At 55.9% G+C, this 26,554-nt stretch overlaps 1 protein-coding gene across 2 annotated transcripts in view; it reads left to right on the forward strand.

The window, feature by feature from the left end:
* The window catches only part of VAV1 (vav guanine nucleotide exchange factor 1), a 54,728-nt gene that overhangs the window by 15,630 nt on the left and 12,544 nt on the right, over positions 1-26,554 (forward strand). For both annotated transcript variants that reach the window (XM_070058768.2, XM_070058769.2), the window contains exons 2-22: positions 7,927-8,043; positions 8,483-8,541; positions 8,642-8,710; positions 8,780-8,888; positions 8,989-9,084; positions 11,168-11,236; positions 11,378-11,481; positions 11,646-11,745; positions 12,221-12,316; positions 13,001-13,069; positions 13,167-13,253; positions 13,353-13,438; positions 13,846-13,978; positions 15,549-15,658; positions 16,238-16,339; positions 16,506-16,603; positions 16,686-16,708; positions 16,854-16,899; positions 18,469-18,605; positions 20,381-20,446; positions 23,613-23,644. In XM_070058768.2, the coding sequence (XP_069914869.1) occupies positions 7,927-8,043; positions 8,483-8,541; positions 8,642-8,710; positions 8,780-8,888; positions 8,989-9,084; positions 11,168-11,236; positions 11,378-11,481; positions 11,646-11,745; positions 12,221-12,316; positions 13,001-13,069; positions 13,167-13,253; positions 13,353-13,438; positions 13,846-13,978; positions 15,549-15,658; positions 16,238-16,339; positions 16,506-16,603; positions 16,686-16,708; positions 16,854-16,899; positions 18,469-18,605; positions 20,381-20,446; positions 23,613-23,644 (1,808 nt within the window). The remainder of the gene's footprint in view (positions 1-7,926; positions 8,044-8,482; positions 8,542-8,641; positions 8,711-8,779; positions 8,889-8,988; positions 9,085-11,167; positions 11,237-11,377; positions 11,482-11,645; positions 11,746-12,220; positions 12,317-13,000; positions 13,070-13,166; positions 13,254-13,352; positions 13,439-13,845; positions 13,979-15,548; positions 15,659-16,237; positions 16,340-16,505; positions 16,604-16,685; positions 16,709-16,853; positions 16,900-18,468; positions 18,606-20,380; positions 20,447-23,612; positions 23,645-26,554) is intronic.

Below are 26,554 nucleotides of genomic sequence, written 5' to 3' on the forward strand. Positions count from 1 at the left end.
AGGTGACACCTGCTCCCAGGGTGGGAGGGGATTCCTTCCTTCAACACCTCCGATTACCTAGTATGCCCCGTCCGGGGCTCCTTCAAAGCGTTTGTGGAGAGAGGAATGAAAAGATAATTGTGGTGCAGTTTTGAAACCCGTGTTACTGAGGGGCCTTCAAAAATCAACGGGGAAAGTGGAAGATGAAAAAACTACGCATGGATTAAAAAATAATTCCTTTGCACCCAAGTAAACTTAGTTTCATTCCACTTTTCTACACACTTTTTTGGGGGTTTTTAAACGTTCACGTGAAAGGCAGATGACACAGGGAGGGAGAGAGCTTCCATCTGCTGGTTCACTCCCCGGATGGGCTTGGACCCGGAGCCAGGAACTCCACCTGGGCCTCCCACGTGGGTGGCAGGGGCCTAGGAACCTGAGTGAGGAGCCGGATTGGAAGTGGAGCAGCCAAGACTCGAACCCGTGCCAGCGTCGCAAGGTGGTGGCTCAGCCCACGGGGCCACCAGCCTGGCCCCTTTCCACGAACTTTTTGACACGCAGGATTTGCTGATGAAGTTGGAAGTGGAGTGAGAGAGAAGTAGACAAGGTGACGCCTACATTGTAAATTTGTTATTACAAATATTATTTTATTATGCTGTTTAATGAAGTCCTGCATCTCTGAAAGGTGGTGTTGGGAGAATTAAACAAACGATGGGTGTCAAATTCTTGGTACAGAGCGAGGCCTGGCCAAGGGTAGGTCTTTAAGTACCAAGAATGGCTGGCTCACAGGGTTGTTGATTGACAGAGTGACCTAAATTTATTTATTTATTTGAGAGAAAGACAGAGATCTTCCATTTCAGCGGTTCACTTCCCAAATGCCCACAACAGGCTGGCACCGTGGCTCACTAGGCTAATCCTCCGCCTAGCGGCGCCGGCACACCGGGTTCTAGTCCCGGTTGCCCCTCTTCCAGGCCAGCTCTCTGCTGTGGCCAGGGAGTGCAGTGGAGGATGGCCCAAGTGCTTGGGCCCTGCACCCCATGGGAGACCAGGAGAAGCACCTGGCTCCTGCCATCGGATCAGCGCGGTGCGCCGGCCGCAGCGTGCCAGCCGAGGCAGCCATTGGAGGGTGATCCAACGGCAAAGGAAGACCTTTCTCTCTGTCTCTCTCTCTCACTGTCCACTCTGCCTGTCAAAAAAAATATATATATATATTATATATGCCAAATGCCCACAACAGCTGGGGCTGGGCCAGGCAAAAGCCAGGAGTCTGGAACTCCATCCCAGTGTTTGCACGTGGGCGGCCGTCACTGCTGCCTCTTGGGTCCCACGTTAGCAGGAAGCCGGGGTCAAGAGCCAGAGCAAGGACTGGCTGTGGGGTGGAGGCGTCCCCATCAGTGTCTTAACCCCAGTGATGGACGGTTTGATGGGCACAGCTGCTTTGGGAAAACATGGCTGCTGTGAGGCAGGGAAGTGAGACGTGGGGATGAAGGAGAGCACACACATGTGGATCGTGGATGGCTAACACGCATGTGCAGTGAGAGAGTGAAACCTGCAGGTGGGATAGCGTGCGCCCATCTGTGGGGCGGGGGAGGGCCTGAGATGGGAGAAGGCTGGGCGAGCGCTTCCAGTGTAAGGCTCAGGTTTAATGAACGAGAAAACACCCCCCCCCCCAAAGGAGCTGGGCCTTTGTGTCCACACGGGGACCCGCACAGCCACTGATGGCATTTTTTTTTTTTGACAGGCAGAGTGGACAGTGAGAGAGAGAGACAGAGAGAAAGGTCTTCCTTTTGCCGTTGGTTCACCCTCCAATGGCTGCCGTGGCCGGCACGCTGCGGCCGGCGCACCGCGCTGATCCGATGGCAGGAGCCAGGTACTTATCCTGGTCTCCCATGGGGTGCAGGGCCCAAGCACTTGGGCCATCCTCCACTGCACTCCCTGGCCACAGCAGAGAGCTGGCCTGGAAGAGGGGCAACCAGGACAGAATCCGGCGCCCCGACCGGGACTAGAACCCGGTGTGCCGGCGCCACAAGGTGGAGGATTAGCCTAGTGAGCCACGGCGCCGGCTGATGGCATCTTAATTTAAAGTTGCCTACACTTAGGAGTCGGTCAGCTGTCCTTGAGTTCGTGAATGGATTAACATAAGCTATGGTGCATCTGGACAATGGAGCAGTGGCCGTGCCTGCACAGAATGAACCGTCAGGTCACAGACAGACAGAGGGGCCATAGAGGCACCTAAGTGAGAGGAGCCAGTGTGTGATCCAATTCTAGAACATTCCGGACATGGCAGAATCATGCTAACAGTAAGAGATCAGCGGTCTTCAGGGGTGGGGGGTGGGGGAGGGATCCCCTGGTGGGGCACAGAGGATGTGGGGAGCAGTGAAACTATTCTGGGGGTACTGCGGGGATGGACACATATCACTGGGCATGAGTAGAACCCTGCAGAGCAGGGGTGGGGAACGTCCCGCCCAGGGGTCGTACAAGGACCTCAGAACCTCTTGGTCTGCCCTCCCCCTGCCCCCCGCAAGGCAGCTGCAGTTGGGACTCAAAGTTCAGGAGATGTACAGCAGGCTGGTTTTAGGCTGATCATTTTGTGTGGCCTGCAGATGATGCTATCTGTATCCAAGTGGCCTTTGGCAGAGAGAAGTTTCCCCACCTCTGCAGCCCAGCACCAGGGGGACCCTGCTCTGAAGCCTGGACTTTGGGGGTGACGGTGCGTCGCCATCCTGGGGGACGTCCATCCGACGAGACTCATGGCACCACTCTGGGACCAGATGGGGGCCGCAGGAGAGGCCGCGTGTCCCAGGCGTGCGGGAAGTCTCTGTGCCTGCTGCTCAGTCTTGTGGTGAACCCTGAAATACTCTAAAGGGGGTAAAGTCTGAAAAGGAGGGGGAAGAAAAAAGAGGCAGAGAAGACTGGAGCCCCCGGGCTGCAGTGATGGAGACGCCATGACTGCTGAGGGGGCTCATGGGGGTCTCCTGTCTCCCTCCAGCCCGGCAGACTCTGGTGTTTCATGGAAGCGCTGGATCCACCCCCAAGGAGGTTGCAAATGGCCAAAAACCTAACTCAGAGGTCACCCAACAAACTGTGGCCCGTGGGCTGACTCTGGCCACTCAGCTGTCTTTTATAATTAGAGGAATATTTGCTTGAGGGGTGAAAACACAGACAGGGAGAGTGAGCTCCCTTTCGCTGGTTCACTCCCCAAAAGCCTGCAGCGGCTGGAGCTGGGCCAGGCTGAAGCCAGGAGCCTGGAGGAGCTCCATCCAGGGCTCCCATGTGGGTGGCAGGGGACCAACCACTGGAGCCCACACTGCTGCCTCCCAGGGTCTGCGTCAGCAGGGAGGTTGGACTCAGGAGCCGAGGCTGGGACTCGAACCCAGGCACTCGGATGCGAGATGTGGGTGTCTCAGCTGCTAGGCCAAGTGCCCTTATGTGTGTCTACCTATGTGGGTAAAAAAAGTCGTCTTGGAGCCGAGTCAGGGCTGTCCATGTCGGTGTCTCTGGTTGTTTTTGTTCTACAGTGGCAGAACTGAGAAGTTGCAGTAGAACCTGCCTGTCCTTTGTTCTTTGACCCTTTTCAGCACAAGGGTGGTAGGAGGCTGGCGTTGTGGCACACAGCAGGTAAAGCTGCCACTTGCGATGCCGACTTCTCATATGAGTCCCAGCTGTTCTGCTTCTGATCCAGCTCCCTGCTGATGTACCTGGGAAAGCAGCAGAAGGTGGCCCTGGCTGTTGTGGCCATTTGGGGAATGAACCAGTGGATGGAAGCTCTCTCTCTCTTTCTGTGTCTCTCTCTTGTGTCTGTCTCTTTGAGACAGAGATATATCTTAAAATAAAAAAAAAAAAAACCCAGCTACCACACAGGACATTCAGGCAGAGGGAATCTCAAATACAAGGCTTGGAGACAAGTGAAAATAAAATGCATTGCATTGAGGGAGGGACAATTCTTTCTACTGCAGCAGAGGAGAGCAGAGGTAGGAGATGGAGCGAGGAGGAGTCTTGGGGGCAGTCAGTAGGGGGCGCCGTCTTGCAGGCCACAGTGAGGAAGGCCATTGTGGTGAGGAGGGGGATGCAAACGCCACCAAGTTTCAAGCGGTGAGTGACACCGTCAGATTTCCCCCACGGTAGCGGGGACCTGGGAGGAGGAAGAGAATCCGGGAAACCCCCGAGGCTGTGGGCCACCACGAAACGTGGTGCTGGGGATGGTGAGCAGGGCTTGGCTTTGGGGGGATGTGTGGATGTGGAATGTGAAGGACCTGTGGGTTGGCTGCCAGCAGAGGAGGAAGTGAGTACCTCAGACTTGGCCTCCCAGCTGGACACAGGCGTCCTTGAGTACTGTGGGGGAGGGGGCTGGCTCTCCGACGCTGCCCGTCCCCCTGGCGTCCCTCGAGTCCCTTCTGTAGAATGGCTTAGCATCTTCTGTAGACGTCGGTCATCTCCAGAAGGCTGGTGGCACCTGGTACGCTGAGAATGTCATGCACGTTGCTTAGCAAAGAGTGACAAGAAAATAAAGTCGGCACAGACACACGTCTCCCCCGAGTGTCTCCCACACGTGGTGGGTTGGTTCCGTGGACGTGGCGTTCACGGATACTCACACTTGTGAAGGATGGGGAGTGTGGTGTGTGGCGGTGACGGAGGCTGGCTGAGAACCTGCGGCGCGGTCAACCTTGCACCTCTCTGTTGGGTTCCAAGTCCCCAATACTGGATGAATGAGCTTCGCAGCTGTGAATGAGGACGGTGATGACCGTGCCAGGATCCCTCATGGCTGTGGCTCTGAGAACTTGGCCCTGGGCTGGAAACGTGGACCTGACCACTTTCACGTCACCCTCGTGTCGTTCGTGCAGATTTATGAGAAGTCTTGGTGTCGGGTGGCACTGGCCCCCTCACTTCCATTGGTTCATTTCACATCTTTTAGGCTATGGTAAAAAGTCTGCTTTTCCTCTAGCGATGTGTTCAGCTCCTTGGTTTACTGTTCGGTCAGTGCTGGCAAGCGCACGCCCGTAAGGCACGGAGCGTTTCCTGTCAGTCTCTACTTTTCCCCCGCCCCCGAAATTACCACTGATCTGATTTCTGTCGCCACAGGTGAGTTTTGCTGACTGTGGGATTTCACAGACGTTATCTCCTGAAAGCAACACTGTTTCCTATTGATAGCTGCAGAACCTCTCACACACAGAGGAGTTGGCGTATTTGTGTTGGGCGCGCGTTCGGCACCATGGCAAGCGCTACCATGAACTCCGTTGGTTTCTCCGTGTGTCTCCAGGGTGTCCTTGTTGACAACGGGGTCTTCTGTAAAGATTCCCGTGGCGTTTGCCTCTGTCCTCTCTTTGTCAGGCTGAGGTCTGAAGCAAATGGTGGAAGGAGCTGTCTCTGCCCTGGTTTACATTTCTTGAGGAGCCCTCCCAGCATTCCTCATCCGACTTTGCCAAATTTTTTTCCTCCTTTTTTTTTTTTTTAAATCACAGATGGATGTTGAATTGTTTCTGTGTCTTTCTTGCATCTTGAGCTGCACGCGTTTCTGTGTCTGACAGAGAGAGCCCCAGCAGGCCACTGGACTCCACAGCGTGTGGTCGCACTGTTTCACATCCTGGATGTTTCACAAGCGTGTCTGCTTCTCACTCACCTTTCTGGTTTTCCTTCTAGGTGTCAGGTTGTCTCTCAGATAAGTGTGAAGCAGCCCACGTAGTAGAGGTAGTGGATTAGGTAGCTGGTGGACGTGGCAGCAATGGAGAGGCATGGATGCGGTTGGCTTCTTGTATCCATGGGTGCTGACAAGTGCAGCCAGTCACACATGGAAAACATCTGGGGGAGAACAGGCGTTTGTACTGAACACATGCAGACTTCTTTCGCTTGTCATTCCCTGAAGAACTATCTTGCAGCATTCATGGTGTGTTAGGTGCCGAGCCATCCACAGGTGCTGAAACAGCACGGGAGGCTGTGCACAGGTGCCATGCAAACCTTCCATCATGTGATGGGAGGCACTGGAGCACCCACGACTTCCACACCCACAGGGGGCCCTGGGACCCCTCCTCTTAGGTCACCCAGGGACGAGGGCACCATCAGTACCCTGTATTGCGCTGGTCCACAGCGGTGGCATCATCAAACGTCAGCCTTGACGTCACACTGCCTGACTTTGCGTGTTGGCTGCGTGGCCCTACCTCGGTTTCCTTTTCTGTAAAGTGGGGGCGATAGTAGTTTTGCCTAGCGGCGGCGTTGCGAGATGTGAGGCTCCCCTCCGCATCAGCTGTGTGGCGGGCTGGGGAGTGAACTCGCACCAGGTGCTTCTGTGGCCCCCACCGTGCACAAGCAGAGAGATGATGTTGTGGTCAAGGTCGAGGGTTCTGGATCCACCCCATCTTGGGGTTCCAATGGCAACCCCTCCTGGACTTACTCTTGCTGTTAATAATCGTGGGCCACTTTCCCTCCCATTCTGAGCCCGCTTCCTTATAGGAAAAATGGGTATAAAAATCGCAGTGTGGAGCCCAGGTGGCCTCACAGGAGTTGGGGTGTAGGCTCACACACAGGGAGGAGCAGGAGCAGACTCAAGAAGACACGGGGTCTCAAGCCAACAAGAGGACATCAGACAGAATGAATGTGAGCGTGGACTTCAGTCCCCAGAACTTTTCTGAACATGTCACGTCGATGGAACGATATAATCAGAGTTCTGTTGTGTCTGGCTTCTCGCTCTGGGGATTTTCCAAGGTTCGTCCATGTGGGAGCGTGAAACAGGACTTTGCTCCCCCTTTTCGTGGCAGGGTAATATTCCATTGTGTGGATCGACCTATTCTGGACATTTTGTGTGAAGATAGTCATAAGCTATGTGGCTTTGCAAGGTGGATTCTAGTTTTTATTTATTTATTCATTTTTATTTTATTTTATTTTTTGACAGGCAGAGTGGACAGTGAGAGAGAGAGACAGAGAGAAAGGTCTTCCTTTGCCGTTGGTTCACCCTCCAATGGCCGCCACGGCCAGCGCGCTGTGGCCGGCGCACTGCGCCTATCCGAAGGCAGGAGCCAGGTGCTTCTCCTGGTCTCCCATGGGGTGCAGGGCCCAAGCACCTGGGCCATCCTCCACTGCACTCCCTGGCCACAGCAGAGAGCTAGCCTGGAAGAGGGGCAACCGGGACAGAATCCGGCGCCCCGACCGGGACTAGAACCCGGTGTGCCGGCGCCGCAAGGCAGAGGATTAGCCTAATGAGCCGCGGCGCCGGCCAAGGTGGATTCTAATTGTTCTCCTAGGGAAGCTGTGTTGGACTCTTGGCCTCCAGTGACTCACAGAGTGTGAGGCCCATGGAAGACATGAAGTGCACGTGCTGGGGGTGGGAGTGCTGGCGTGTGGGAAGTTGACAGAAATTCTGTAGAATCTGAGGGGCCTCAGAGAAACCTGGGCCCGCTGGGATACTGGATGAACCAAATACAGGGCTGATTCATGGGCACAAGAATTTGTTTTGATCAGAGCCATCTGTCCAAATTTTTTAAAAAATATTTATTTATTTTTATTTGAAAGGCAGAGTTACAGAAGGGCAGAGGCCGAGAAAGAGAGAGAGAGAGAGAGAGAGAGAGAGAGGGAGTCAGTCTTCCATCCACTGGTTCACTCCCCAGATAGCCCCAATAGCCAGAGCTGGGCCAATCTGAAGCCAGGAGCCAGGAGCTTCTTCTAGGTCTCCCACGTGGGTGCAGGGGCCCAAGCACTTGGGCTATCCTCTACTGCTTTCTCAGGCCATAGCAGAGAGCTGGATCAGAAGTGGAGCAGCCGGGACTCGAGCTGGTGCCCATATGGGATGCCGGCACTGCAGGCAGTGGCTTTACCTGCTATGCCACAGCGCTGGCCTGGGAGCTGTTTTGAGGACGGGAGCCCGCACCTCCGTCTGTGTGGGCCCCTAGGGAGGCCGCCCTGCGGTCAGCGTGTCCTCTGGTCTTCACCTCCCACCTCTCTGGTCACCCCCTCCCCCCACAGTTCTTGTGTCTCAAGAATATCCGCACCTTTCTCTCCACCTGCTGCGAGAAGTTCGGCCTCAAGCGGAGTGACCTCTTCGAGGCCTTTGACCTCTTCGATGTGCAGGATTTTGGGAAGGTGAGCTGGGCTCCTTGAGCCCAACAACTGGCTTTCAATGCGTTTCCATTAACATCCACACTGGGTAAGCAGAGACCCACCAGAGGCTCTGCAGAGGAGCCAGACAAGTGCTGACAGCACTGGCGTGGGGCCCGGCTGGGCCTGGGTTCAAGCCCCGGCTTCACCGCTCGCTGAGGGACCCCAGATAGGAGTCAGTGCCTCTCTGAGCCCGGGGTTCCTTATATGCAACTGAGAACCACATCATCCTGCCCTGTGCCAGTATCTGTGAGCATTAAAGATGGAAGCAAGTGGTGGGAGTGGTGACATGGGATAGAAAATTCCAGAGCCATGGGGTCTGACCTGAAGGTCTAGCCTCCGGTACTTGGGATCCAAGGCCATGCTGGGGGTGGGGGTGGGGGTGGGCAAGGGGCTCCTTGAACAGCCAGGGTCCTTGCTGCAGGTCATCTACACCCTGTCTGCTCTGTCCTGGACGGAGATTGCCCAGAACAAGGGGATTATGTGAGTAACCGCCTGGGCCACGGGACCCCGTCTTCCCCCTCCGTGGAGCCCCCTCCCACCTGGCCCCACCCTCCTGCCTCACACCTTCTGGGTCCCCCAGGCCCTTCCCAATCGACGAAGACAGCATGGGCGATGAAGACATCTACAGTGGCCTGTCCGACCAGATCGAGTGAGTGTGGGGCTGGTGGGTGTGGGGCCCGCGGGCTCCCGCGGCCCCAGCTGACTCTGTGTCCCGCAGCGACACCGTGGAGGAGGACGAGGACCTGTACGACTGCGTGGAGAACGAGGAGGCAGAGGGCGACGAGATCTATGAGGACCTCATGCGCACGGATCCGGTGCCCACGCCGGTGCGCAGCGCAGCTCCAGGCCCGGGTGGGCGGTGGGCGGTGGGCGGGTGGGCGGCAGCCGCAGGCCCTCTCAGCATTGGCCTCCCCTCTTCACCCGCAGCACAAGATGACGGAGTATGACAAGCGGTGCTGCTGCCTGCGAGAGATCCAGCAGACGGAGGAGAAGTACACGGACACGCTGGCCTCCATCCAGCAGGTGCGCGCGCCCGCGGGAGCCGGCGGCAGGGCACGCCCCAGCCTGGCGCTCCCGGGGCCTTGCGCGGGCCCTGCCGGGTCTCCTTTGCTCTACGTTTCTTAGTTCTCTTTGGCTCCGGGTGTCTCTGTCTTTCCCTTGTCTCTCTCGCCTCTGTGTCTCTCTCCATCCGATTCTCCCCGTCCCTGTGTGCCTCCCTGGTCCTGTCTCTGTCTTTTCCTGTATTCTCATCTCTATCTCTATTCTCTGTATTTATTTTTATTATTTATTTGCGACACACACACACACACACACACGCACGTGGAGAGGAGGAGAGAGGTCTTCCATCTGCTGATTCATTCCCCAAATACTTGCGACAGCCAGGCTGGGCCAGACCAAAGCCAGGAGCAGGAGCTCCAGTCGGGTCTCCCACGTGGGAGCAGGGGCCCCAGCACTTGAGCCCTCCCAGAATCTGCACTGGCAGGAAGCTGGAGTCAGGAGTCACGGCCGGGAATGAAACCCAGGCATTCCAGTGTGGTACTTGGGCGTCTTAACCACAGTCATATTTTTTTTAAAGATTTATTTTTTATTTATTTGAAGGACAGAGTGACAGAGAGAGGGAGAGAAAGAGACAGACAGACTTCCATTTGAAGCCAGGGTCCTGGCACCCCGTCCCTGTCTTGCACATGGATAGCAGGGCCCACGTCCTTGGCGGTCTGCCCAGGCGCGTCAGGGGGGAGCTGGCTTGGGAGCAGAGTAGCCAGCGGCTCCAGTGCGGGAGGCACCCAGCTGCCACGCCTCTCTCCTTCCAGCTTTCCATTGTCTCTTCCCTTCATCTCCTTTAACAAAAGCTTTATTGAGATTCAGTTAATGTACTGTATGGCTCATCTGTAAGGTGGTGCAGCCCTCGCCACTGTCTAATTTTTCATCCACCTCTAAAAAATCCCCGTACCAGGCCTCCCTGCTCCCCTGGCCCCGGGAAACCACAGTGGTCCATGCCCTGTCTCTGTTTATTTGCCAGTTCTGGGTGTTTCCTGTTGATGAAGCCACACACGATGTGGCCCTTTGTGCCTGGCTTCTTTTCATGGAGTGTGTTTCCACGGTTCATCCATGTTGCAGCGAATGTCAGTGTTCCTTTTCATGGCTGAGTAATATTCCATTGTATGGATATACCAGAATTGTTTCTCCATTAATCCATTGATGCTTCCACTTTGGGGCTATAATGAACAATCATGCACAAGATTATTATTTATTTGAAAGGCAGAGTGACAGAGACAGAGAGACAGAGAGCGAGCTGTCAGTCTTCCATCCACTGGTTCATTCTCCAAATCCCCACAATGGCGGGAGCTGGGCCAGGCTGAAGCCAGGAGCCTGGAACTCCATCCGGGTCTCCCGTATAGGGGCAGGAGTGCAAGCACTTGGGCCATCTTTTGCTTTCCCAGGTGCATTAGCAGGGAGCCGGGTCAGAAGCAGAGCAGCCAGGACTTGAACTGGTGCCCCGGTATGGGATGCCGGCCATGTCCCAAGCAGCAGATGAACCTGCTGCACCACAACACCAGTCCCCATGTGCGAGTCTTGGAGTGAGCCTCTCTTTTTGTGTTTCTGTCTGTCTCCCTGCCTCAGCTTCTTTTTCCCCGACTCCTCCCCCTCCTCTGTTTCTTTTTTTCTTTTTTCTTTTTTGACAGGCAGAGTGGTCAGTGAGAGAGAGAGAGAGAGAGAGAGAGGTCTTCCTTTTGCCATTGGTTCACCCTCCAATGGCTGCCGCCGCCGGCGCACCGCGCTGATCCGAAGCCAGGAGCCAGGTGCTTCTGGTCTCCCGTGGGGTGCAGGGCCCAAGTACTTGGGCCATCCTCCACTGCACTCCCTGGCCACAGCAGAGAGCTGGCCTGGAAGAGGGGCAGCTGGGACAGAGTCCGGCGCCCCGACCGGCACTAGAACCCGGTGTGCCGGTGCAGCAAGGCGGAGGATTAGCCAAGTGAGCTGCGGTGCCGGCCTGTCTCCTCTGTTTCTGTCGGACTCTTCCCACCTCTGTTTCCCTGCCCCTGTCTCTCTGGCCCTGGGCTGGAGGGCAGGGTCTCACGGCATCCCTCTCCCCCCTGCCCCCCAGCACTTCATGAAGCCCCTGCAGAGGTTCCTCAAACCTCAGGACATCGAGATCATCTTTGTCAACATCGAGGTGAGCCAGCCGGAACCCGGCCCTTGGCCTCTGTCCCCTCGGCTGGCCCTGGGACGGGGCTGGGAGTCACAGACACAGGGCAGGCTGCCGACCCCTCAGCCCCAGACTCTGGTCCCAGCCCACCCCTCCCCCTGCCCCCAGGACTTGCTTCGGGTGCACACCCACTTTCTGAAGGAGATGAAGGAAGCTTTGTCTACACCCGCAGCCTCCACCCTGTACCAGGTCTTCATCAAATACAAGGAGAGGTGAGAGCCCTGCCTGGGCATTCAGGAGCCCCCTCCCCCCCCAACCCCAGCCCCCAGAGGCCACTGGATGGGGAGGCTCAGCATCACCCAGCTGGCAAGCTGGGAGGCCAAGACTGACCCCAGTGCCTGCCACCCTCCCCTGCCGACCTGTCCTCTTCCTGTAGGTTCCTTGTCTACGGCCGCTACTGCAGTCAGGTGGAGTCCGCCAGCAAGCACCTGGACCAGGTGGCTACAGCGCGGGAGGACGTGCAGATGAAGCTGGAGGTGGGGGATGGGCCCTCCGAGGCCCCCGGGGCCCCGTGGGGAACGGCTCAGCCAGTGCCTGCAAGGGAGGCAGCCAAGGGGAGGACAAGGCAGAGCTCAGAGCGGGCTGGAGCACTGAGCCCTGGTCCTGGGGCTGACCCCACATTATCAGGTCAACCCTGACCCCCAACGATGCACCAGCCCTGGGCTACACCCCAGCATTGACTGTGCCCCAAGTCTGGGCTGAAGTCTCTGACTTTGTGCTGAGCCCCAGTCCCCGCCTGGGCTGGAGCCTGGACTGAACCCCAACTGGGTCTGTGTGTAGTGGAGACACAGCAGGGATGGGGCCCCTGGGCCTGCCCCTCCGCCCCCAGGCCAGCAGCACTGGCCCTGGGTGTCCTTCTTTATGTCCTCGGGGTGGGGGTGGGGAGGGAAACGACGCCTGTGCACCTGCGCCGTCTGGCCTCGACACCCCGCTGTCCTCCGACTCCCGCAGGAATGTTCTCAGCGAGCAAACAACGGCAGGTTCACCTTGCGGGACCTGCTCATGGTGCCCATGCAGCGGGTGCTCAAGTACCATCTGCTGCTCCAGGTGCGCCTGAGGGTGGGCGGGGCTGCAGCGCACACTGGGATGGGCCCTGGGGCCCAGCTGAGCAGGATGCACCTGAGGGTGGGCGGGGCTGCAGCACCCACTGGGATGGGCCCTGGTGCCCAGCTGAGCAGGATGCACCTGAGGGTGGGCGGGGCTGCAGCACCCACTGGGATGGGCCCTGGGACCCAGCTGAGCAGGATGCACTACGAGGGTGGGCGGGGCTGCAGCACCCACTGGGATGGCCCCTGGTGCCCAGCTGAGCAGGATGTGCCTGAGGGTGGGTGGGGCTGCAGCACCCACTGGGATGGGCCCTGGGGCCCAGCTGAGCAGGATGCACCTGGGGGTGGGCGGGCTGCAGCACCCACTGGGATGGGCCCTGGGGCCCAGCTGAGCAGGATGTGCCTGAGGGTGGGTGGGGCTGCAGCACCCACTGGGATGGGCCCTGGGGCCCAGCTGAGCAGGATGCCCCTGAGGGTGGGCGGGGCTGCAGCGCACACTGGGATGGCCCCTGGGGCCCAGCTGAGCAGGATGCACCTGGGGGTGGGCGGGCTGCAGCACCCATTGGGATGGGCCCTGGGGCCCAGCTGAGCAGGATGAGGGAGGAGCGGCTGGGCTGGTGTGCGGGGACGCTGTTGGGGGTCCGGGGGGGCTGGCCCGGGTGACGGCCCTTCCGTGTCCACGCAGGAGCTGGTGAAGCACACGCAGGACGCGATGGAGAAGGAGAACTTGCGGCTGGCCCTGGACGCCATGAGGGTGAGGGGGACCCTGGTGTCTCGGGTCTTGGGCCTCCCAGCCAGGGCAGGGGCTGGGCCGGACGTGGGGGCGGGGCTCACCCCTGCTCTGCCCCCAGGACTTGGCACAGTGTGTGAATGAGGTCAAGCGCGACAACGAGACCCTACGGCAGATCACCAACTTCCAGCTGTCCATCGAGAACCTGGTGAGGAGCGGGGCTGGCGGGCGGGGGGGTGTGGCCGCTGGGGATGGCAGCCCTGCTGCTCCTGGGTGGGCCTTGGCAGACCCCCTGCTTGCTGCGCAGGACCAGTCTCTGGCCCACTATGGCCGGCCCAAGATGGATGGGGAGCTGAAGATCACCTCAGTGGAACGGCGCTCCAAGATGGACAGGTGGGCGGAGCCAAAATGGCCCTGGGGTGGAGCCTGGGCGGGGAAAGAACCAGGTTCCTAATAGGTGAGCAGAGCCATTCAGGGTCTGGGAAGGAGGCACGGCAGGGGTGGGGCCAGGCATAGATAGGCTGTGGGCGGAGCCAACAGGATTGAGGGAGGAGCCTGAGTGGGGATGGAAATGGAGTCAGATTTCTAGACAGGTGGTTAGGGTCCCAGGAAGCAAACAGTGGAGCCTAGACTGACAGGTGTTGGGGCCACACAGACCAGCTGCATGAGGTCAGGATGGGCGGGGGGCGTGGCCAAGAGGACCAAAGAGAGGGCTGAAGGGAGAGTGGGGCCAGGCAAGTGGAGGGAGTGGGGCAGAGAGGCCGAGGGGCCAGCTGGAGGACGCAGACCTGCTGTTCCAGGTACGCCTTCCTGCTGGACAAGGCCCTGCTCATCTGTAAGCGCCGTGGGGACTCCTACGACCTCAAGGACTTTGTGAACCTGCACAGCTTCCAGGTTCGCGATGACTCCTCCGGAGACAGAGACAACAAGAAGGTGGGGCAAGGCGGCGGCACTGGGGGTCCTGGGGCAGGGCAGGCTCGGCCTCTAAACTTCCCGTGTGTGCATGTGTGTGTTTGTGCGCATGCATGTATGTGTGTGTACGTATGCATGTTGTGTACTTGTGTGTGTTTATATATGTGTGCATGTGCATGCACATGTGTGCGAATGTGTGCACATGTATCTGCGTGCAGTGCACGTATGTGTGCATATCTATATGTTGTGTATGTGTGTGTATGTGCGCATGCATATAAGTGCACATGTGTGAATATATGTGCACACGTACATGTGTATATGGCATGCATGTGCAGGCATGTGTGCATATATGTGCACATGCATGTACGTGCCTGGTGTGAATGCGTGCGTGCATGCACACATGCATGCACGTGCAGCGCACACATGAGCATACATGTTCTGTATGCGCACATACATATATCATATATGTGAATAAATGTATATGTAAATGTGTGCACATGTGTGCATATATGTTGTGTATGTGAATGTGCATACATGCATGTACATACATGTGCATATATGTGTCTCTGTGTATGTATGCATATGTATATGTGTGTGCATGTGCATGAGTACATGTCGTCTATATATCATACTTGTATGTGCATGTGTGCATGTATGTGTTCATGTATATATGCATGTCTATGCATGTGCATATGTACACGTATGTGTTTTGTGTGTACATGTATATATCATGTGCACATGCATGTAAATGTATGTGCATATATGTGGTCATGTGTGCGTGTGCATGTGTGTGCATGTGTGTATTTATGTGTGTGTATTTGTGTGTGTGTTACTGAGAGGACGTGGAAGTGTGTGTTCACTAGTCCACTCAGCCATTTTCTTAGTTAAGCGTCTGTCACGTGAGGAACCTGCACAAAATCCATGGAAAAGGTGCATTCTCTTTTCATCTCGTTTTTGGTGGGGCTTGGTGAAGTCCCTCCTCCATCCGGGGCCTAGCACCAGGACTAAAATGTCCCAGGGCGTTGGCATTCTTGGAGGAACGTGTTCTACGAAGATAGTGACCGGGCGGGTGGGCGGGGGCGGGAGCTGTTGTGGGAGACTGCAGTGGCCGAGGTGGTGCTCTGTGCTCTGTGAGGTGACCTCTCCCTGTTGGCTTTTCCTGGCTGCCCTCTGCTTTTTCTCCCCTCCCTCTTCCTCCCCGTTCAGACCTCGGAGAACCCCTGTTCCCTCGGCTCCTGCTTCTCCGGGTCCTCAGTCCCCGTCCAGGCACTGATCCCTGCCTTGTCGTTGCCCCTCAGTGGTCTGTCTGTCCTCCAGGATGGAGGCCTGGGGCCAGCACCCTGCTCACCGCTCGGTCCTCAGCTGCTGACGTCGGGTCTGTCACCCGGCAGGCGCTCGGCAGATGCTTGTGGGATACACGGATGAACGGATGGGTGGATGGTGAATGACAGGCTGTGTCTGGTGCGGGTCCCTGCAGAGGGTGTGTGTGCGCGTGGGTTGTGGGTTAGTGGCCCTGTGCTGCCTGCTCCCTCCTGGGGGGGGGCGACCCCCTGCAGGGAGGGGCCTCAGGCTGGACTCTGCCTCCCCGCAGTGGAGCCACATGTTTCTCCTGATCGAGGACCAAGGCGCCCAGGGCTACGAGCTGTTCTTCAAGACCCGGGAGATGAAGAAGAAGTGGATGGAGCAGTTTGAGATGGCCATGTGAGTGCCTGCCCACGGGGGACTTGGTGTCCTGGCCCCCTCCCCTCCACCCTACACTGAACCTCAGTTTCCAAGTCTGGAAAATGGGCAGGGCAGGCTCAAGGCTGTCTCAGGACACAGAGGTTCTGCGGACTTCACACGCCTGCCTGCCACTGACTGATTTTTTCTCCTCCTTCCTCCTCCTCTTCTCCTGCTCCTCCCCCCAACCCCTCCGCTTGTTCTTTTCTTGTCATTCCCCACTGTCCCTCTCTCCTCTTCACTTCCCTCCTCTTCCTCTCCTCCTCCTCCCGAGGAGGTGCAGGACCACTCCAGAATGCACAATCCCGTGTCGTTCCATGGTGCAGCCATCACCCCAATTTCTTACAACCATGTCCTCGCCCCCAGGGGAGACCCTGCACCCAGGAAGCGACCACTCCCTGTTGCCTGATTCCCCAGCCCCTGGCCAGTGTGCACCCGATTTCTGCATCCACCCTCAGTCCCAGCAGCTGGCCATTGGTGGATGGACAGACGTTCATGCCGGGAACAGTGCCCAGCCGTAATGAGCATGAAATACCACTCCTTGTCCATTCTCCCCTGCAGTTCCAACATCTACCCTGAGAACGCCACGGCCAACGGCCACGACTTCCAGATGTTCTCCTTCGAGGAGACCACTTCCTGCAAGGCTTGTCAGATGCTGCTGAGGTGGGCGCCTGGGTCGGGGGCTTGGCGGGCCCTTCCTCGCTAGAGGGGCTGGCTTGGGGGTGGGAGGCGCCGCTCAGCTTCTCCAGGGACCTCCTCCCGCGGCTGGTGGGGTGGCCGGCTGTGCCGATAGACGACGGAGCTGCTTCCATTTCCCCGTGCATTGCAGGGGCACCTTTTACCAGGGCTACCGCTGTCACCGCTGCCGGGCGCCCGCACACAAGGAGTGCCTGGGCAGAGTCCCTCCCTGTGGCCGGCACGGACAAGGTACAGGGGTGGGGTGGGGGAGGAGGGCGTGGCTCCTCCTGGGGAATTCCCTGTCCTAACCAGTTCCTTGTTCCTTCCGTAGATTTTTCAGGAACTTTGAAGAAGGTGAGACCTGGCGTGTTCCTGTGTGTGCAGGAAAGCCCAGGGCACGGCTTACCCTGGGGAGGGAGTGCATTGACAGAGATGGGGCTGAGGGGCCCCCGGGCTGGGCGCAGATGGCCCTGGTGACACTCTTGGTCTCTCCTTCCAGGACAAGCTGCACCGCAGGGCGCAGGACAAAAAGAGGAGTGAGCTAGGTGAGTCAGCAGGGGGCGCCGTGTGGGGCAGGAGGCCTGCAGGCCTGTGCTGCAGCCGTCCTGAACCAGGGACGGATGCGGGTCATAGTGCTGGCTTCAGGAGGCCCCGCTTGTTCCAGCCCCAGGAGCTCCAAGCTGAGAAAGCCCTAGCTCAAGTCCTCGCCTGGCCCAGAGCGTGGCCACGTGGCCCAGCTCTGTCCGTCTGCAGTCCCCGCCGGCTTGGCACATCCGTAGCCACTCCCCTTAGCCCCTCCCAGCCTTCAGGACATGGATTCCAAGGGGAAGGGGAGGGTGCAGAGTGGGAGCCCAGTGCCAGAGGGAAGAGGCTGCACGCCTTCAGCTGCTGGTTTCTGTGTGGCATCCATAGCAATGATTTTGCCTTCCCTCAAACTTCCCATAAATGAAGTCGGCCCTTGTTTCTGGGTGTCTGGCTCCTGTGGTCCAACACAGCGTTGGTGAGGTACACTGATGTAGCAGGACTCGTCCTTTGTCATTGCTGCATAGTATTTCACAGTGTGACTGTGTCACAATCTGTCCTGTTGAAGACATTTTGTTTCTTGCCAGTTTTTAGCTATTGTGAATAAGAATGCTATTTTAAAATGTTAGTTCATTGCAGAGAGAAAGAGAGAGAGAGAGAGAGAGAGAGAGAGAGAGAGAGAGAGGTCCCTTCTGTTGGTTCACTCCCCAAATGCCTCAGTGGCTGGAGCCTTGGCTAGGCCAAAGCTGAGAGCCAGGAACTCATTCTGGGTCTCCCATGTGGCAGGCAGGAATCCAGCTACCTGGGCCATCTCCTGCTGCCTCCTAGGGCGCACATTTGCAAGAGGCAGGGGCAGGGCTGGAACTTAAGTGTAGGCACTCTGACATGGGACACAGGGACCCCACATGGCACCTTCACCCAGTGCCGAAGACCTGCCCCGGTGTGGCCGTACCTCTTCACTTCTCTTGGGCATGTGCACTGGGCAGCGTTGCTGGGTCTGTGCTCTGCTCTCGTGGCTGCTGCCCGGTGCTTTTCCTAAGTGGGCCCCACCAGCAGTGCAGAGGAGCCCTTGTTCCTCCACACCCTTGCCACCACTTGGTATTGTCAGTCTTCCTCCTCTTGCCCACCCTGCTGGTGGCCATGAGACTCCGGCTGGAGAGCTCCCGGCCATCACCACCCAGCCTGCCCCACCTTGTCCCTGCCCTGGCCAGCACCCCCCAGCCTGCCCCACCTCATCCCTGCCCTGGCTAGCACCCCCCAGCCTGCCCCACCTCGTCCCTGCCTCAGCCAGCACCCAGCCTGCCCCACCTCATCCCTGCCCCGGCCAGCACCCCCCAGCCTGCCCCTCCTCATCCCTGCCCCAGCCAGCACCCCCAGCCTGCCCCTCCTCATCCCTGCACCAGCCAGCACCCCCAGCCAGCCCCCCTCATCCCTGCCCCAGCCAGCACCCCCAGCCTGCCCCACCTCGTCCCTGCCCCAGCCCCACCCCCCAGCCTGTCCCTCGTCCCTGCCCCAGCCAGCACCCAGCCTGCCCCTCCTCATCCCTGCCCCAGCCAGCACCCAGCCTGCCCCTCCTCGTCCCTGCCCTCCAGGCCTGCCCAAGATGGAGGTGTTCCAGGAGTACTACGGGCTCCCCCCGCCCCCTGGAGCCTTCGGACCCTTTCTGCAGCTCAGCCTTGGGGACATTGTGGAGCTCACCAAGGCAGAGGCCGAGCAGAACTGGTGGGAGGTAAAGGCTGCTGGGGCCATGGGGTGGTGGGCAGGACCCAGAGGTGGGGATCCTGGGTGCAGGTGACCTTGGGAAAGGGGGTCCCAGCCCCACTTGGCTCAGAGGTGGTGCCTGGGGAGAGGTGAAGCGGACGGGGATTTCTAGACTTGACCCGTCTGAGCTGTCCGTCTCACCAGGAAGTTGATACTGGACACTTCCTGGGAAATCCAAGCCTGGACAAGCAGAGTGGTTATTGGGCGGACGGATGGATACACGCAGAGACAGACACATACACAGACACAGATACACATAGACACAGACACGCAAGCATACACAAATACACACAGGCATACACGCAGATACACAACAGGCACACACAGACACACGCAGACACAGGAACATATGTACACATACATTCAGACATACAGAGACACACACAGGCACACAGACACACAAGCACACAGATACGTACCCAGATACAGAGGCACAAACATGCATCCACAGACACAGATATCCACAGACACACACACATGCACACACACATACACACAGACATGCACAGACATACACAGACATATACACACACACCCCCACACATGCACAGACACACACAGAGACACAGAGGCATATAAAGATACACACAGACACAGGCACACACACACATACATAGATATGCACACACATACATACATATATGCACACACATACACACACCCACACACAGATGCACACACAGACACAGAGGCATATACAGATACACACAGACACAGGCACACAGATGCACAGGCACACACAGACACACACACATACATACACACAGATATGCACACACATCCACACACACATGCACATGCACAGACACACACATGCACATGCACAGACACACACAGAGACACAGAGGCATATAAAGATACACACAGACACAGGCACACACACATACACAGATATGCACACACATACACACAGATATGCACACACATACACACACCCACACACAGATGCACACACACACAGACACAGAGGCATATACAGATACACACAGACACAGGCACACAGATGCATAGGCACACACAGACACACACACACATACATACACACAGATATGCACAGACATACACACACCCACACACAGATGCACACACAGAGACACAGGCATATACAGATACACACAGACACAGGCACACACAGACACACACACATACAGATATGCACACACATGCACACACCCCCACACACAGGCACACACATATACCCACAGACACCCACACACATGCAGACACAGATACACATACACAGGCACAGACACACAGGCACACACATATACCCACAGACACATGCAGACACACCCATAGACATGCACCCACAGAACATACATACACCCACAGACACACATATACACAGAAACACACACATACACTCACACACACATATAGTCACACAGACACACACATACAAACACACACAGAGACACACACATGTACACACATACACACAGACACACATATACACACAGACATGCAGACACACACAGACATGCACACACATACACTCACACAGACACATGCAAACACACACAGATACACACATGTACACACATACATACACATATAGACACACGCAAGACACACCTATATACACACATGAACACACAGACACTCACACACACATAAACACACACCCACAGACACACACAGATACACACACTGACATGCACACATAGACACAGACACACACACATATATACACAGACACATGGATGCCTGTAACCCCTCTCTGCTTTTGTCTCCTGCGTTTAGGGCAGGAATACGGCGACCAATGAAGTTGGCTGGTTTCCCTGTAACAGGGTCAAGCCCTACGTCCACGTGAGTGCCTCAGGTGTGGGCGGGGCCGGGGCCAGGGGTCCAGAGAGGCTCCTGGGAGGTGGAGAGACCTGAGAGGATGCCCCGGGGGCGGGAGGAGCTGCTACCCCGGTGGGTCCTCCCTCACCTCGCCGTTTCGCCTCTCTGGCCGAGGGGGCCCAGCATGAGGCTACTGTGGAGGAAGGGCCTGTCTTCCTTTAAGGTCGCTTCATGGAAAACACATGAGTGCAGACGGGGGGCCGTCCCTGGACTGGGCCCCTCAGGGTGTCTGATGGACACACATGTCCATGTCACACTGCATGGACCCCGCACTCTGTGCTGACCTCAGATCTCCCCAGACGTGGCGCCCCTTCCCTCTGCACCCAGATTGCCCACTCTGCCTACTGATTGGCCCAGCTCTGTGGGGGCTGTGTGTCACTCTAGCCTCCCGTCAGCCCGCACTCTGAGCCGTGGGCACAGAGCCACCTCCCCAGGTTTATCGGCTGTCCACGTACTGGCCTGTCTGCTCTGTGGCTCGGCCTTTCTCTCTGCTGATGGATAAGTGAGCCTGCAGAGGATGCAGCCTTCTTGCATGTCACCACAGCACGGCTTTCAGAGCCTTGAGAATCGGCCTCGACACGCGCTCTTACGTAACCTGTAGCCTGCATTCAGATTCTCACACACAGTGTCCTTTGCTGGCTTTTAACTTTTTTTTTTAATTTTATTTATTTGAGAAGCAGAGTTACAGAGAGAGAGAGGGAGAGACACAGAGAGAGATCTTCCATCTGCTAGTTCACTCCCCCAGATGGCCACAAAGGTTGGAGCTGGGCCAATCTGAGGCCAGGAACCAGGAGCTTCTTCTCGGTCTCCCACATGGGTTCAGGAACCCAAGGACTTGGGCCATCCTCTGCTGCTTTCCTAGGTGCATTAGTAGGGAGCTGGATTGGAAGAGGAGCAGCCGAGACTCAAACCAGCACCCATATGGGATGCCAGCACTGCAGGCCAGGGCTTTAACCCTCTATGCCACAGCGCCGGCCCCATCATGTATATCTCTAATCTCTAATCTGTTATCTCCCTTCTATTTCTGTGTATGTATGTAAGTATGTATGTATGTATCTATCGCTCCATCCATGCATCCATCCTGTGTCACTTGTCTACCCATCTATCCATCTGTCCATCTGTCCGTCCATCCATGCATCCGTCCTGTGTCTCTTGTCTGTCCATCTATCCATCCATCTGTCCATCTATCCATCCATCCATGAATCCATCCTGTGTCTCTTGTCTGTCCATCTGTCCGTCCATGCATCCATGCCTCCACCCTGTGTCACTTGTCTATCCATCTGTCATCTTCCCGGGAGGACATCTATCTCACTGGTCTATCTGTCTGTCATCTACCTGGGAGGACATCTATCTCACTGGTCTATCTGTCTGTCATCTACTTGGGAGGATATCTGTCTCACTTGTGTATCCGTCTGTCATCTGCCCGGGAGGACATCTATCTCACTGGTCTATCCGTCTGTCATCTACCCGGGAGGACATCTATCTGACCAGGAGGGAGCGCTGTAAACCGGCTCCTGTGTCCTCCCGACAGGGCCTCACAGTTCCCAAGGGCATCCGTGTTTTCTGGCACAAAACCAGATCCATGTTGTACCTTCCCTGCCTCGGCCTGGCATCAGCCTCTTCTCCGGGGGACTCGGTCCTGCCAGCGGCAGTGCCATTTGCACACCGTCCTTGGTCGTGCTCCCATCTCTGCCTTCAGGCATAGCTTCTCCTCTTCCTCAGTTACAGTGAGGAGACTAGGAGAAGACCCGGGAAAGAGCAGCCCTCCAGTCCCCTCGGGGTCCCCATCCTCCCCATACCTGCAGGGTGACCCCAGTGCTGCTGCTGGGTGTTCAGTATGTCCACCTGCTGTTTCCTTACTGTGAAGACAGACAGACAAGTCTCCCCCTGGCTTACCCTGTAGCCCGTTCTCCTCCATTTAGTCCCCGGGGGTCTTGGGACCTGTCCACATTACCGTACACAGAATGTCTCATTCGGGTTTCAAAGACTGAGGTGAAGAACAGTTGGGTGGTATCTTTGCGTTATTTGGTGTATCCCATCTGCTGGGACGTCTGGAGCGGGTACGGAGAGTGGAAGGGTGGTTGTCGGGGGCTGGAGTTGGAGGCAGAACAGGGACTTGCCACTTCGTGGGTGATGTGTGTGGGGTCTTCTGGGGAGATATAAATGTTTTGGAATTAGGGGTGGTGGGCCCTCATATGTTCTGTTCTTTTTCTTAATCATGGTAAAACTGGCATATGGGCACAGGTCAGGGTCATTACCACACACATGCTGTTGTGTAGCCATTGCCAAAACCTTCTCACCTTTTCAAGATCCATCTCAGTCCCCATTAAACACAGACTCCCCGTCCCCACCCCGTGACACCTCTCTCCGCCTCCCCCACCATCCGCTTTCTGTCTCTGTGGATTTGACGACCCTAGGGACCTCGTGTGAGTGACATCATGATATCTGTGTCCTTTTGAGTTGGACTTATTTCTGTGAACTCATTGTCCTTGAGGTCCCTCTGTGCTGTAGCAGGTGTCACGATTCCCTTCCGTTTAAGGCTGGCTGTTACTCCATTGTAATGGTATCTGTTCATCCCTCATGGGTGTAAGGTAGTGGACGTGAGCAGATTCACACTCCTGTCTCTCTGGGGTTGGCAAACGTTTTCTGTCAAGGGCTGGAGATGAAATATTCTCAGCCCGGTGGGCCACGTGCTCACATCTGAGACTCCTCAACCCTGCTACGGCCAAGCAAAAGAAGGCACAGCTGGCTTGTACCCCAGTAGGCACAGCTGTATTTTCATAAAACTTAAAGTATAGGTGCTGACACGTAGATTTTATGTAATCTGCACACACCAGGAAACATTCTTCTTTCGATTTTCAACAATTATTTAACAAAGTAAAAACCACTTTTAGCTGGAGGGCCGTACAACACAGGTGGGAGGATGACTCACTCCTAGGCTGTGGGAGCAGTCTCTCCCACTAGGTGCTAGGGCTGTGTTCCCCAGGAGTGGCACAGTGTCTGGGACATTCTAGGCACTCGGTAGTGCTCATGGAGTGGATGGCTAGATGGATGGTTGGATGAAGTGCCCTGCAATCTGTTGTCCAGTGGTGGCCTCTGCCCTCACCTGGGTTCTCTGTCTGTGTTCCAGGGCCCTCCCCAGGACCTGTCTGTCCATCTCTGGTGAGTAGGACCACACCCTGCTGTTGTGTTTTTGACTCGGGGCTTGTAGGGTGGGAACCCAGGCTGGGCGTGGAGGGGCTTCCAGCTCAGTCACTTATTCTCAGAGCCCAGGGCATTGGCTTCTGCACCTGTCCCTGGGCTGGGGACCTGCTGAGGGGACAGGAAGGCAAAGAAAGGTCCCTGGGCTTGGGAGATTGTGGTCTTTCTGAAGGGAAATGGTCACAACAACGAAGTTGATGATAGTGAAAATGATGATGGTGGTGGTGTTGGTGATGGTGATGGTGGTGGTGGTGATGGTGGTGGTGTTGGTGATGGTGATGGTGGTGGTGGTGACAGGGATGTTGATGTTGGTGATGGTGATGACGGTGGTGTCGGTGATGGTGATGGTGGTGGTGGTGACAGTGATGTTGATGTTGGTGATGGTGATGGTGGTGGTGTCGGTGATGGTGATGGTGGTGGTGGTGACAGGGATGCTGATGTTGGTGATGGTGATGGTGGTGGTGTCGGTGATGGTGATGGTGGTGGTGGTGACAGTGATGTTGATGTTGGTGATGGTGATGGTGGTGGTGGTGACAGTGATGTTGATGTTGGTGATGGTGATGGTGGTGGTGTCGGTGATGGTGGTGGTGGTGGTGGTGACAGGGATGTTGATGTTGGTGATGGTGGTGGTGGTGGTGGTGACAGTGATGTTGATGTTGGTGGTGGTGATGACGGTGGTGTCGGTAATGGTGGTGGTGGTGGTGGTGACAGTGATGTTGATGTTGGTGATGGTGATGATGGTGGTGGTGACAGGGATGTTGATGTTGGTGGTGGTGATGATGGTGGTGTTGGTGATGGTGATGGTGGTGGTGGTGACGGGGATGATAATGGTGGTGATGGTGTTGGTGTTGGTGATGGTGGTGGTGGTGGTGGTGACAGGGATGTTGATGTTGGTGGTGGTGATGATGGTGGTGTTGGTGATGGTGATGGTGGTGGTGGTGACAGGGATGATAATGGTGGTGATGGTGATGGTGTTGGTGTTGGTGATGTTGATGGTGGTGGTGGTGACAGTGATAATGATGGTGTTGTTGAAGGTGATGGTGGTGATGACAGTGATAGTGATGGTGGTGTTGAAGGTGATGATGGTGATGTCGGTGATGACAGTGATAGTGATGAAAGTGTTAGGATGCGGTGATGGTGGTGATGATGGAGATGATGGTGGTGGTGGTAGTGGTGATGACAGTGATGGCGGTGGTGATGTCGGTGATGATGATGGTGGTGGTTATGACAGTGATGATGATGGTGGTGTTGAAGGTGATGGTAATGATGATGGTGATGGTGGTGATGACGGTGATGACAGTGATGACAGTGATAGTGATGAAAGTGATAGAGGTGATGGTGATGGTGATGGTGGTGATGGTGCTGGTGATGTTAGTAATGATGATGGTGATGATGATGATGGTGGTGATGACAGTTATGGTGATGGTGATAGTGATGAAGGTGATGGTGATGATAGTGATGTTGATGGTGATGAAGGTGAAGGTGATGGTGATGATGGTGGTGATGATGGTGACGAAGGTATTGGTGATGGTGGTGATAACAGTGATTGTGATGGAGATGATGATGGTGATGTTGATGACGGTGGTGATGATGGTGACGAAGGTGGTGGTGATGGTGGTGATGACAGTGATTGTGATGGAGATGATGGTGATAATAGTGATGTTGATGACAGTGGTGATGATGGTGGTGGTGATGACAGTGATGTTGATGGTGACGAAGGTGGTGGTGATGGTGGTGATAACAGTGATAGTGATGGAGATGATGGTGGTGATGACGGTGGTGATGATGGTGATGAAGGTGATGGTGATGGTGATGATAACAGTGATAGTGATGGAGGTGATGGTGGTGATGGTGATGACGGTGGTGATGATGGTGATGAAGGTGATGGTGATGGTGATGACAGTGATGTTGATGGTGATGAAGGTGGTGGTGATGGTGGTGATGACAGTGATAGTGATGGAGATGATGGTGGTGATGATGGTGATGTCGGTGATGATGATGGTGTTGATGACAGTGATTGTGATGGAGATGATGGTGGTGATGATGGTGGTGGTGGTGATGACGGTGATGTTGATGGTGATGAAGGTGGTGGTGATGGTGTTGATGACAGTGATAGTGATGGAGATGATGGTGGTGATGACGGTGGTGATGATGGTGGTGAAGGTGGTGGTGATGGTGATGATAACAGTGATAGTGATGGAGATGATGGTGGTGATGATGGTGGTGATGGTGATGATAACAGTGATAGTGATGGAGATGATGGTGATGATGGTGGTGATGGTGATGATAACAGTGATAGTGATGGAGATGATGGTGGTGATGATGGTGGTGGTGGTGATGATGGTGGTGATGATGGTGATGTCGGTGATGATGATGGTGTTGATGACAGTGATTGTGATGGAGATGATGATGGTGATGACGGTGGTGATGATGGTGGTGAAGGTGGTGGTGATGGTGATGATAACAGTGATAGTGATGGAGATGATGGTGATGATGATGGTGATGGTGATGATAACAGTGATAGTGATGGAGATGATGGTGGTGATGATGGTGGTGGTGGTGATGACAGTGATGTTGATGGTGAGGAAGGTGATGATGATGGTGGTGATGACAGTGATGGTGGTGATGATGATGGTGATGGTTGTGATGATGGTGACCATGGTGATGATAACAGCAGTTCCTCCACTCCCCCTTTTTACCCATTGCATGTTGAGCATCTGAGGGCATGGGATTACAATGTGACTTTTGGGGCTTGCTAACTTGGGTTCAAATCTTGATCTGACCATTACACAGCTGTGTGGCTTTGGGCCAATAACTTAATCCCACTGGAAAGTAGGTTAATTGTGGCATCTACTATATGGTGTAGTCACT

Source organism: Oryctolagus cuniculus, chromosome 16, assembly GCF_051225735.1.
Source record: "Oryctolagus cuniculus isolate XC-2025 breed Fujian yellow rabbit chromosome 16, ASM5122573v1, whole genome shotgun sequence".
Taxonomy (NCBI): Eukaryota; Metazoa; Chordata; class Mammalia; order Lagomorpha; family Leporidae; genus Oryctolagus; species Oryctolagus cuniculus.